The sequence below is a fragment of the Nycticebus coucang genome, chromosome 9 (assembly GCF_027406575.1).
Source record: "Nycticebus coucang isolate mNycCou1 chromosome 9, mNycCou1.pri, whole genome shotgun sequence".
In the NCBI taxonomy this organism is placed as follows: Eukaryota; Metazoa; Chordata; class Mammalia; order Primates; family Lorisidae; genus Nycticebus; species Nycticebus coucang.
The window spans coordinates 67,338,126-67,351,462 of NC_069788.1; the positions used below are offsets into that span (position 1 = coordinate 67,338,126).

At 42.8% G+C, this 13,337-nt stretch overlaps 1 protein-coding gene across 8 annotated transcripts in view; it reads right to left on the bottom strand.

Annotated features, from left to right (window-relative positions):
• HIVEP1 (HIVEP zinc finger 1) overlaps positions 1–13,337 on the bottom strand; it is a 169,915-nt gene that overhangs the window by 33,039 nt on the left and 123,539 nt on the right. For all 8 annotated transcript variants that reach the window (XM_053602464.1, XM_053602465.1, XM_053602466.1 and 5 more), the window contains one exon: positions 52–6,002. In XM_053602464.1, the coding sequence (XP_053458439.1) occupies positions 52–6,002 (5,951 nt within the window). The remainder of the gene's footprint in view (positions 1–51; positions 6,003–13,337) is intronic.

Genomic DNA, 13,337 nt, shown 5'->3' on the forward strand with positions numbered 1-13,337 from the left:
TAAAACTCATTTGTCCAGACCATATTTGAAGATAAAATACATTTTCAGTACCTTGTTTAAGTTGCTCTTCCACTTGCTTGAATAGACCAACAAATCTGACTTGGAATGAGTAGTTATTGCTTGAGAATATAATGATTTTCCAGTATTCTGCTTCGAATTCAGGAGAGAAAGAGCAACTTTCGTGGGCAAACCAAGTGGATTTGGATTACTGGAGCTTACTGTCCAGTCAGTATAGGCTGAAGTTTTCTGGTCCTTCTGAGGCAAATGCAGTGACTTCTGCCTTAAGAGATAACACCAGGTAAAGCTGGTTGCAGTCTTCAGGCTGGGGAAAGGCAGCTGCTGTGTGTCCCCAACATCAATCAGTGCAACAGCAGTGGCTGGTTGTTCTTGCATGTTCACTTTGTCACCCTGATTTTTAACCCCTGGAGCCTTCCCTTCTTGGTTATTGTCTATACATTTCAGAGGAGAAATGTGAGTATTTTCTGAAGGGGCAGGCGAATTTTGAACTGTAAGAGTTAATGAGCTGGACAACTTGATGTTTTCAAACTCTTGCAATTCATTTATAGGTTCTATCACTACAAACCTGGAGTGTCCTGATGACAAATTATCAACTGGTAAAACCTGTGTCACACTGACAGCCTCACTACTACTAGTTTCAGGCTGAGAAAAAGTATCCTGTTCCGATATCCCGCCTTCCAGGGGTTCTGTGGTACAAACCTGCCTCACTAGGACAGGCTTCTTCTGCTTGTTAGCATCGTTAGCTCTTGGACTCAGCAGCTCTACTGGCCTAGTGTCTGTCGCACAAACAGCTCCGTTCTCATCTTTGGCGCGCTTTTGGTGCTTTTCCATGGCAATGTCTAAGCTATTTGCTGGGGAAAGCATCCTTTTACTGGAAGCTGAAGATTCTTGTTGAGGGGAAAGTCTACCCACAGACATTTTCTGAGTGATGGGCAAGGATTCCAAGGGAGAAGAATTCTGGCCCCTTTTTGAAAAGACATTTTCACAAACAAGTTCTTTCTCTGGGTTTGGCAAAGCATTTTGGTGATCTTTTTGTGATTCTGGCACAGAATTTTGTTCCTCACTGATTGGCATTATATTATGATTAGCCTGGCAAATTGGCTGAGTGGACAGATCCTGGGTCACTAGGATTTGTGGCAGGGATGGGAATGTGGCAAAACAGTAAGCAGGGACACTCCTCTGCAGGCATATGGGCAGCATAAATGATGATGGCACCTTCTGCCCTGGACCACCGCCAAGGGACCCAAGCTCCAGTGGTGGCAGAGGGCACGAATTTGACACGGTGTCTATTAATTTTGTTGGTAATGCTGCTGATGTCGTGCAATGATCTGCTGCGGCCGGATCGGAAGGAACTGAACTTGGCAAAGGATGTATGGGTGTAGAAGAGCAGGACTGGCTTGAAGTGAAAACCTGGCACTGCAGTTGATACTTGGGAGCAAAGCAATCCTCACTTTTTGAAGACACACATAAAGCAGAACTGGCACCTGGTTTGTCACCCTGTGCAGACACTTGCAGAGACATCTGTGTGTTCTGGCGGCTCAGGGGTACATGGATCTGATTTAACAGACTGATACCACAAAGCTGTTGAACAGGAAAGATGCTAGTGGAGCTGGGGTTTGACATTTCTGCCTGCAGGTCCTTAACTTGAGTCTGGGAGCGCAGGGTATTTACAGGAAACTCAGCTAAAGATGTATTAGTGAGCTGGGGCCCCTGAAACGGCGCTGTGTTCACACTGGGAAGAGCAAGATGTTGGAAAGATGCTGGGCTTACAGGAGACAGATGACTGTCTGGAGCTATGTTTAAAGAAATCTGCCGTATCAGTGGACCTCTCCTTCTTTCTAAAAGAGGCACATGCCCACTGGCTCCCATGCCAGAAGGGGAAGTTGGAGGGTGCAGTTCTAGAAGGGCTGTCGTCTGGGGTGGGGTTATGCTTCCACAGTCGAAAGATTTACTCCTGAAATCTGACACCTCCATTGCAGTTTGGGTGCAATTAATCTGTTCTGACGCAGCACGCCTCATTTCCCGGTGACTTCCAGGAACACTCAGTGTATTGGAGCCAGCTGGAATCACAAGAAACTCGGCTTTGTTCAGAAAATCAACTCTGGGGCAAGCCTCAGTTTTAGAACTGTCCTCTATGTCTAATGAGGCCGAGAAACTGGAAGTGTGTGATAAACTGCTCTCCCGACTCAGACTCCTAGACAGGGTGGAATCAAAGCTTGACTCGGTGGACGAATGCTCTATCTCAGCCAGACGGAGCCTCTTCTTTTTGGGTGGCAGCTTCTCGGTTGGCAATTTTGATAAGGTTTCACTACGCTGAGGCCAGCTGAACTTCTCTGATCTTTCCTGATCGTGGCCCTGGGCTTCCAGGTCCCGATCTGGTTCTTCTGTGACCAAAATCTCTGGGACTTGGATGTTGTGCTGCCGGACAAGCCTGGAGGGGTGTCCTAACAGGTGACGTTCACTTGAAATCTTCTTTCTCGAGCTCTCCTGGAGTTCTCCTCTGAGAGCGTCAGACAGTACAGGCTGGTGAGGATGAGATGCGCTGCGAGAAGGGTGACTTTCTTCTTGGGACATTCCTACGACCTTCAGTGACTCCAGCTTCCCTGTTCTCCTCAGCTCCTGAAAAGAAACTGGGGAGGCTCTTTCAAAAGGCTCAAGTTTGTCGAATGAATTGGGCCTGCTCAGGGAGTTGGTATGCTGGATCACTGAGATCCCAGTCCCATGCCTCTTTAACTCTGTTTTGTCCTGGGCAACTGAACTTATCTGTGGCTCTGTGATGGTAGACAGCTTGGGATCCACAGTTTGGTTGGCGCCCCTGGCAATGAGCTGAATTTGGGTATTTTGCAAGTGCACATTTTTATGCTGGTGGTCACTTGTCATGGCAACATTATGTTTCGACAAACTGGGACTACAGCCCATAGTATTCTGAAACTGAAGACCTTCGGAGCTTTTGGGGGATGTTCCACTGTCATTCTGCTGAAGTTCATCATCATCTCCAACACTTTTCATCTTCCTCCTTTTTCTTATCTGGGGTGTCTGTTCCCAGACCCCCGTGGAAGCAGCGACTCTGTAGTGCAGAATCTGAGGGTGTGCACTGCTGGGCACTGGGCTGTGTTCAGGTTCCCTCATAGCTACCTTTGTCTTTGGTCCGTGTAACTCTGAACAGTAAAATTTCTTATGGTTTTCAAAATTTTCTAGTTTTCTGTACCTGTTTCTGCAGGTTTCACACTCGAACATTGTCCCTCGCCCTTGGTGAGACTTCTTTTTTTCTAAATGTGGGCCCTGGGCCAACGCCTTGCTCCTGGCTGAGGCGTTCTCCCCAGCAGTATGGCACCCTTGGTAGCTTTCATCCAAGGACTGTCCAGTCCCAAGAACATGATTTTCATTTGCTGAAGAGTCTTCTATTGCTGCTTGTCTGACAAGAGTACGGGGATGGCCACTTTGGGGCACAGGAGTATTAGGTCCTGACACAAAGACATCATCATACAAAGTGCCGATTTTGTCATCAAATGACTGGCTTCCTCTCAGGGGATGAGGAGGTGGTATTATATTTGTAGGGACTGCTGAGTACCCTGTGGTGGGCATGGAATTACTCCTCGTAATAGGTAAACAGTCAAGAGAAGGTACAGACAGAAGAAACACTTGCTTTGATTTCTCAGTAGGGGTGAAGGGGGACTTTGGTATGTCAGAGCTTGAACTTGTTCTTCGTCCCACTGGTTTTAAATCAAACTGGAAAGAATCTTTAAATATGTATGACTTGGGGGAATCGATACTTCCTCGTCTTGAGAGAGATGTTCTCCGTGGCTTTACACTGTCCAGCTGCTTGTCATCCACCAAGGCTTCATTGTCTGAGATGAGCTTCGATATCCGCTCCTCCAGTGTTTTTGTGGCTAAGGGTGGGCGCATCTGACCTGGCAGAAGCAATGCCTTTTCCCCAGTTGGTGATGCAGACGGTGCTGCTGTATTGCCACGAGGGACAGAGGACCCATTATTCTTCACTGGGTCTTGCTCTGTGGTGGGTAAAGTTCTAGCAAAGGGAGTTGGTGGACTCACTGTTTGATCAGCACTTTCAGAGCGTGAAAAGTAACCAGAGTCTGTACTTCCTAAGCTTCGAGGACTCAGGAGCTTTCCTGGCTGTTCCTGGGAGTAATCGGTAGCCTGCTGCCTTTGTAGCTGGGCATGCACTGTTACTACGTGACAGTCTTGCTTTCCTTCCAGCTGACTGGCGTCCCCTCTCGGATGAGAATTCTCGTTGTTCTCCAGCGGCGACACGCTGGCTGAAAGTGCCACGACATTTGTTACCTGAAGGTCCTTCTGTTTTTGTGCACTAGAAAGTTCGGGCTTAGAATCGACAACCTTTGGACTGTTAGTTCTTAAAGGAGACATGCTGACAGGGTGGACCACCACTTTAGGCAACTCCGTCACAGCCTGGGATTCTAAAGCCTTGTCCTGTAGTGAAAAATCACCTAGATTGCTTGGAAGGGGACCAGATTTTGGTAAAGCTTCAGCACCTGGCATCCTCTTCATTACGTGCACAGGCTGCAGCTCCATGGCGCCCAGGTCACTCTGTCTGTCATCAACAGCACCCTCCTCCTCACTCTCCCCGCTGTCTTCTGCATCTGAATGGATGCTAAGTGCTTTGGGGGACTCATGGGACAAGAACAAGCCACCAGCATCTGGTTGTAAGACAAGACCCAGTTTGATAGTATGTGCATGGGACTTTTTGTGCTTATAAAGATTACTTTTAGTCTTAAATGAGAATCCGCAGGTCACACAGGGATAGGGTCGCTCTCCGGTGTGGGAGCGGATATGCTTTAAAAGCACGCTGGGTTTTGCACATGCTCTATTGCAATACTCACAAATATATTTTCCTTGTTTTTTGGGCTTCTGCTCTTTCAGAAGAAGATTGCACATTTGCTCTACGCGTTGACTAACAACAGAGGCGACATGAGTTGAGTTATAAGCTGGCGTGGGGGGCGACTGTGCAGGATTGGCTGGACTTACTGACAAAGGTGAAGCAGAATCCAGTTGCTGGTTTTGAGGAGTAACCTGAGTTCTACTGGAAGGCGAAATCAGACCTATGCATGACGTCACTGCTATATTATAAACCTTTTCAAGTTTGGCATTCTCTTGATTTTGCAGATTCGTCAGTGATCCTGTGAAACCGGAACACCCTGGAAGCTGTTGATTTTGTTGGCTGGATGTGGAAACAGAGTGCTCATGTTGAGCGTAGGGGTGAGAAACCGACTGCACTGTCCCTTGCTCATCCCTCTGAGGAGCAGACTCATGCCCCGGGTATGAGGTACCAGGAGAAGACTGGGATTCAGCAACAAATTCCTGCGAAGCCTGATTCGGGGCACCTACCAAACTGTTTTTTAATTTCGAAGGGGATCGTGCAGTTTTATTTGGTCTCAGTTTTTCTGTCTTAATTGCACAAGATGAGCCCTTTTGCGACAAGGTGCTCAGTTCCGGCTCCATCGCTTTCAGTAAGACATCAAAGGCGGTGTTCGTGTAGGAGGGGGATGTAGTACTACAGTGAGAAGAGATACATTCACTATCGTCAGTCCTGGTTTTACTTGACAAAGAACTTGAGTCACATTTTCTGTCCAGGACACTGAATTTGGCGGGGTCAGTGCCTTCTGATCTCCATCTGCACAGTTCCGATGGGTGCTGCAGAAACGAGGGCTTCTTTGGAGAGACAGATTCTTCAGATTTTGAGGCTTCAGCAATTATTCCAGGTGCTTCTCCGTTTTGTTTCGTATACTGCTTCCCCTTTTTTATATAATCCTGTTTCTCGTGAGACTCCGAAGCGCTCTGAAGAACAGCAAAAGATGACCCTTCTGTATTTTGTTTATGTTTTGCCTGAAGAGGATTTCTCAGTGGGGATTTTGGTATTTTTTTCAGGTGATTCTCAGCTACAATCTTCTTCCGTTTTACACCTTTGAGGGATTCTGAAGTTCCTTTAATACCAGCCTCTAAGATTTCTGTTAAAAAAAAAAAAAAAAGTAAACCAATTTGTAAAACTATACATATACCAACCATAATTTTTAGAAATTAAGATTATTAAGGATGTTACGACAATTGAAGAAGGTAGTTTAAGGAAAGCCACTTTTTAATAAAACTGTATTCTAACATTCTGGCAATTTGAAAAATGTTACCAATCAAAATCTGCTGAAACACTCATGGCAAAGATACTAGTGTGCATTTCTAGAATGCTATGTTCCTTTCTCAAGGAACCGAGGTCCTGGAACCAGATATTCCCAAACTGAATTACTGTCTCCCTCTTACTCCTCCCAGAGGTCTCTGTCCACACACTAGCCTGAGAAGTCTGGCCAACAAAGAAGTTAAGTTCAACCCTTAAGATGGAGTATTTGACTATCTTGGTATATTACGGATCTTTTCAAACAAACTTTCCAGCAAGTTTCTAAATAAGCCAAAAATGATATTCTCGTGAGAATAAGAGGTGCTATATAGTAAGTTGTAGAGTAGACATACCTCAGATAATCATGAAATATTAGTTGGCAGAACCATGAAGTATTGCTAATATAGCAATTATATTAGTGAATAGAAAATTAAGAAAGTAAACTAATCTACTTACTTGTGTTTTTTTCTCCAATAAGCTTAAAAAATCATCATACTGTTTTAATGATCTTTTAAAAGATCATCATTTTAACAAAAAAAATTCAATGGCTATTTCTTTAACATTAATGATAGGTAGGCTGGATAAACAGGCAGATATAGAGAAAGAGAGTAAGACAGGTAAACTTTCCATAATTTAGTTTTGTTTTCATTTGTTGGATACTTGAGCATATAAATAAAAAATCTTCAACCTTATATTATTTTATTTGTAGAAAATCCAAATACTTTAATTCCTCACTATTTTCAAATAGCTCTTGCAATGCACACATTTGAACTTCATATTAGACCAAAATGTCTACACTGTAATAACTACTTACTAAGGACAAAATTTACATGAAAGAAAAAATATCCGAGTCCTCTGGTGATATCAGCTTAATAGTCTAATGCAGAAACAACCATACTATTCCACGAAAGATAAATTTACCCATCATAAGCAAAAAAAAAAGAGAAAAAAACAGGTCTCATAACGAAAACTCTGTCCTTAAAGAATAATAGAAAATGGTAGTAACTTTTACAAAATAATGTTGAGCAAACCTTTCTATTCTTCAGTCTATTCACTTATGAAATGGTGTTTTCCCCCTCAAGATGAATGTAATGAAGTCAATAATGCACTTTTTACCTCTCATTAACTCTACCAGGCAAGTGGCAAAATGAAAAATGATGACCATCATCTGGGGTGAGTGGTTTCCCCACCCACTTGTAAAAACTGGGTGGTGAGTGGTCATAAAAGTGAAAGCCATCAACTATTAAAATGACTATAAACACAGAGATAAGAAACCACTGGGAGGAGCAGGGGGCAGAGCTGGAACATCAAGGACTGAAAACAAGTTCTCCTCTGCCAGGACTGACTCAACCAGAGTCTTGGTTGAGGTAGATGTAATTGTGCTCGATTATACACACTGTCCAGATTAAAGTTTTTTTGAAAAAGTTAAACCCTGTACTCCCAAGGAAAATGCAAAAATTCGGAACATCCAGAAATATTATATGTTTTAAACAAAAAAATAAAATTTGACTTTCTACTTTTTAAAAAATTATGCTGAGATGAAGACAAAGGAATTGCAAAACTTAGGATGCGTATTTCTTTAAAAGAGAAAAGTCCCCCAAATCCACTGGAGTTAAGAACTGGAGAAACAGATTACTTTAAACAGATTTTTTGAACTACGTTTTTCAATTTTAGATACTGACAGACTCACCTTGTTTGTCATAAGTTTATAACATTCACATTCTATCCACATTATTGTTTACTTTTAGTTCTCTATTTGAATCTTAAAACTTAACTGGTGCTAGGACACTAATTCTTCCCTTCTAAACTCTGCATGTGAGGTCTGACAATTAAGTTCGTGAACTTGCCACCATGTGCTTACATTGGCAGCACTGTGCAAACAGCTCGGTAAGGTTTCATATTTTTGGTATATTAGAGTATCATAGCTGTGTACATCAATGTGTGGCAATGACTTACTGAGCGGCGTTCATTACTGTTATTGTGTGCTTTTGTGTGCCATTGTGAGAATATTGAAGCTTAAATTTCTTGTTAAATTTGCCAAGAATGAAAGTGGAATCAGGGACATTTTAGTCCAAGTTTACAGGAATAATGCCACGAAGAAAATGGCAGTGTACAAATAGACGTAATGTTTTTCTGAGGGTAGAGAAAGGGTCATTGATGGAGAGAGGTCAGGGCAGACATTAATGAGTGTAACTGATGAAAACATTGCAAAAATTCATTGTACTGTACGTCAAAATCATCACCTGACTGTGAGACACATAGCAGACCACGTAAACATCAAAAGAAAAATAGGAAAATCTTAACTGAAAATCTTGGCATGAAAAACATGTACAAAAATGATCCCGAAGGAGCTTACCAATGAACAAAAGCAAAGGAAAGCTAAAGTTTTGCCAAGACTTTTTGGAGAGGCAAGACAATGTTTTGGGCCATGTTATCACTGGTGATTAAACATGGGTGTACCAAAATGACCCTGAAGCAAAGTATCACAGTGCGCAATGGAAGTCAGCCAATTCTCCATAACCAAAAAAGGTCAGCCAGTCTAAATCAAGAGTCAATGATGTTGCTAAACTTTTTAAAATATCACAAAGATTATTCATTATGAATTTGCAGCTTTTGGACAGTTAACTAAGTTTACTATTTGGAATTGCTAAAAGGCTGTGTGAAAAGGTTAGACAAAAGTGATCTGAATTTTTGACCAGCAACTCATGGCTCTTGCATCATGACAATGCACCAGCTCACGTCACTGTCTGTGAGAGAGTTTTTAGTTGGTATACAAAGTAACTGTAATGGAACAGTCTCACTACTCACCTGAACTGACTCCCAATGACCTTTTTCTTTACCCAAAGATAAAGGAAATATTGAAAGGAAGACATTTTGATGACATTCAGGCCATCAAGAGTAATACAGCTACTTCATTAAATGTATAATCTTATCAGGTTCTACACTTAAAAATACTTCTGTTCCTGAAGGGGTATTTCGTTTAAGCCTACGCTTTCAATCTTTCATGTTTTCAAGGCTCTTCTATTGCCTGAGACCAGGGGTGGCACCTCACTGAGACATACCCTTACAGACTTTTCCTGATGAGCTATGTTCATTCTTCCATGTTTTATTAGATCTCCTTTCATTAACAAGGTTCACTCTCCTTGTTCAAGGCATAAAGCCCACACCATTAAGCATACTTGGGAGGAGATGAGGTAGGGGAAGGACCCTGCACTTTGAAACAGTCTCTAACCTCAAGGACTTTTTTTGTGGTTGTTAGGAGGGGAGAGGTTGGTAGAGCAGATGAGAGAGATACGGAAAGGGGGCGTCCCAGGCATATACTGGTATGGCATGATACCAGTATACCATACTATCACTGCAGAGGTGGAAGTGAAACAAGCTGCCCTCCTCCCTAGACATTTGGGGCTGAAAGTGGTCAGGGTGGCTGGCTAAGCCACATAGCTGGGAATTAGAGAGAGAGACACCTTCTCTTGGGAACCAGTGCCCTAGAGCACAAGGTGGCAGACCCTTGGGTTTACAGAGAATGATAGACTGGTGTAATTTTTAAAACTTACCTTAATCTTGATTAATTTCAAATCTACCCATTAGAGAGTAACTAGTTACTTATGTTGGCTTCTTATCTACAGAGTAGAGTACAATCATCAAACCTTGTGGCTATAACACCTGGCATGTAGTTACCAAAGGCTACAGAGTTGAGAGGACATACAGACCACAGTGCCTCAAAGCAGAAATATAATTGGCATGAAGGAAGGGATGGCAGTATCTGTTTACCATCAGCACTTGTGCTTTTCAATAATTTTAAGGGCAATTGGTTGCGACGGTAGACTACAATGAACATACATCAGAGAAAGCAGAGAAACAGAGACAGACCATGAGACACGTGGTAGAAGACAGTCCAAAGATGGCAGTGATTTAACACGCTCACCCCCCACCAACCAGTGCACAGGCTCACCCGGTGCCTCAGAGTAAGGACACGGCTTAATACTTAACACCCTGTGATTCAGAAATGCTGAGTTTTCACTACTGCTCAGGTTGAATATGCTTAATGCATACCAGGGTTGAAACACAACCCTCTCTACTTTCATAGGGAAAACACACGGTTCTCAGACTGGAGAACTGCTGAAAATTATGTTCAACTCATCAGAGTATGATGAGTAATGGCTGAAAATCAGGCAGAAACCAAGAAATCAACAGGTCAAAATCCACAGGAGTTCGTTTAACACATACAAGTCACAGTCAGGAGAGGGACAAAAATGGCAGTGTTGCCACTGTCAGAATTACTCGTTGGGGTTCATAAAAACAGGCTAGAGAAATTAGAGGTAAAGTTCCTAGGTTCTGTGTAGCACAAACCTAATCATTAAGCTCCCATGCTTCTTTAGAGAAAAACACTAAGGAGACTAAAATAACACTGCTAGTTTGTTTTCAGGATTACTTCTGGACAACAACAGATTAAAAACACGTTTCTTGCCTTAAGAGAGTATCTGAGTGCTAGCTAGGTGTGGCAAAGACGATTCTTAAGGTAGGTAGTGGGTATGGTAAACTACAACCTCATAGTGTTTAAAATTCTGTCTTGATACAAGGTAAATCTCAGAGACATATCAGTGTGAAAAATCTCAGCTCTTTGGTGTTAAGGGCACAGAACTCCCTGTTTTCTAACAATTGACAGCATGCTGGTTCAGAGAATTAAGAGATCAGAGACAAAAAGACCACTAAGATGGCATTTTCTAGTCATTTGTGCAAGAGTTGTAATACTACCCCAAACTCAAGTAGTGGCAGTAGCCTCTTGGCTGATTCCTAATAAGAAAGCCTGGCAAGATTCACTGAGCTAGCTTGGGAGAGGAAATAGTCCATTCGCTTTCTATTCCACAAGCCTGAAACCCAGTGTATGTGCACAGAATGGTAAACTGTAGCTGGAAATTCAGATCAAGAATTTTTCAATAGGAAAATGGTTAAGCTAATTATGGCACAGACACTTAACATTATACACCCATTTAAAATAATTGTGAACATTACAGAGCAATCTGAAAATTATGGTACACTAAGAATACGTGCACATTCTTTTTTTTTTCCTGCCCTTCAGAGAGGTCCAGGCTAGAGGTACAGATCTGGGAATAAACTATGAGAGTTGTTTTCACGTAAGTACATAAATGGTAGGCTGAGGAGAATATGCTGTGAAGAAAAGGTATGAATCAGAGGCCTGGTTGGTCCTTTATACTTAAGGATGAGCCAGAAACAAAAAGAAACAAGAAAGGAATCAGAAACATGAGACAAAACGTGGTAGTGAAGGTCCAAGAGTCAAGATTTAGAGGCTTTTAGGAAGAAGATGTAGTCAACAGCTTTAAAGTATTACATTCAGAAACACAGGATGCAGCTTATCGAGCAGTCACTGGGGTTGGGGTCACCAGGATTAGGAGGACAGCATTATCTCTGAGAGCTGCGTGTCCAGATACCATCACACAGGGGTAAGGATGAGGGAGGGCATGCTGACGCACATAGGCCTGCAAACACAGACCACTTTGTAGGAATATGGCTGTGAATAAACAGAGAAAGACAAGATGTCGGCATCAGGGAAAAACGAGAGTAAGGAAAGGATTCTTTAAGATAAGGGAGGGTTGAGAATACTCAAACAGGAAACTAAAGTCAGCAGAGACTTTGAGACTCCAGGTGCCAAGAGAGATGACAAAGAACTAAAAGTGTGTTAAAGAGGTGTTAAGCTGTACTGTCCGGTATGGTAGTGTGGGAGGCAAAATAACAGGCCTATGAAACGGCCACACCCCAGTCGGCAGAACCAGTGAATATATTTCCTTGTACGGCAAAGGGGAATTCCGCAAATGTGATAAGGATATGAATTTCAAAATGGGGAGATTATCTCTTCAAATTTAATTATACAACCCTGGGCCGCGAGTGGTGGCTTGCGCCTGTGATCTTGGCACTATCAGTGGCTGAGGCTGGTGGATTGCCTGAGCTCAGGAGTTTGAGACCAGTCTGAGTAAGGAGACCCCATCTCTCAAGATAGCTGGGCATTGTGGCAGGTGCCTGTTGATCCAGCTACTCGGGAATCACTTGAGCCCAACAGTTAGAGCAGGCGTCCTCAAACTGCGGCCCGCGGGCCACATGAAGTGGTGTGAATTGTATTTGTTCCCATTTTGTTTTTCACTTCAAAATAAGATATGTGCAGTGTGCATAGGAATTTGTTCATAGTTTTTTTTTTGTTTTTTTTTTTTAAACTATAGTCCGGCCCTCCAACAGTCTGAGGGACAGTGAATTGGCCCCCTGTTGAAAAAGTTTGAGGATGCCTGAGTTAGAGGTTGCTGTAAGGTATGACACCACGGCACTCTACCGAGGGCAACAAAATCACACTCTGCCTCAAAACAAATACATAAATAAATAAGTAAAATTACACAATCCTGCAAAAATGGAGAAACCTCTTCTGTCTGAAGTCAGATCCAAACAACGGGAAGAGGCAGGAGACAGACGGAGATAAGAAAGACTTGACTGGCCACTGCTGGCTTTCAAGATGGAGAAAGGGAGCAGTGAGGCAAAGACAGTAGCCTCTGGAAACAGGCATGGCCTTCAGCTGACAGCCCCCAAGGACATGACTACAGACACAGAATTTATAACCTGAATGAGCAAGGAAACAGACTCTATCCTGGAGCTTCCAGAAAGAAACCCGGCTCGGCTGACATGGTGATTATACCCTGGTGAGACCTGTGTCAGACTTCTGACCTACAGACTGTAAAACAGTTAAGTGTTGTTTTAAACTGCTATATTAGTGGCGATTTGTTACACAGCAACAGAAAACCAATAAAAAAAAAAAATCTTGTTTGGCTATGGTTCCCTTTACTCACTTTGCAAATACTGCGTTTCTTACAATTGAAGGACTGCAGCACCTGTATCAGGCACGTGTATCAACACCATTTTTCCAATACTATGTGCTCACTCTGGGTTGCTGTGCCATACTTTGAAAATTTTCTCAATGTCCCAAACTTTAATAATGTCATTATTAAATCTGTTATGGTGGTCTGTGATCTGGCACCTTTGCTGTTACGATTGTTTTAACAGTTTGGGGGCACCAGGAAACTGACGATATAAGATTGTGAACTTAGTAAATGTCCTCTGTGTGTTTTGACTACTCTACACTCACCAGCCATTCCGCCATTTCTCTCCCTCTCCTAGG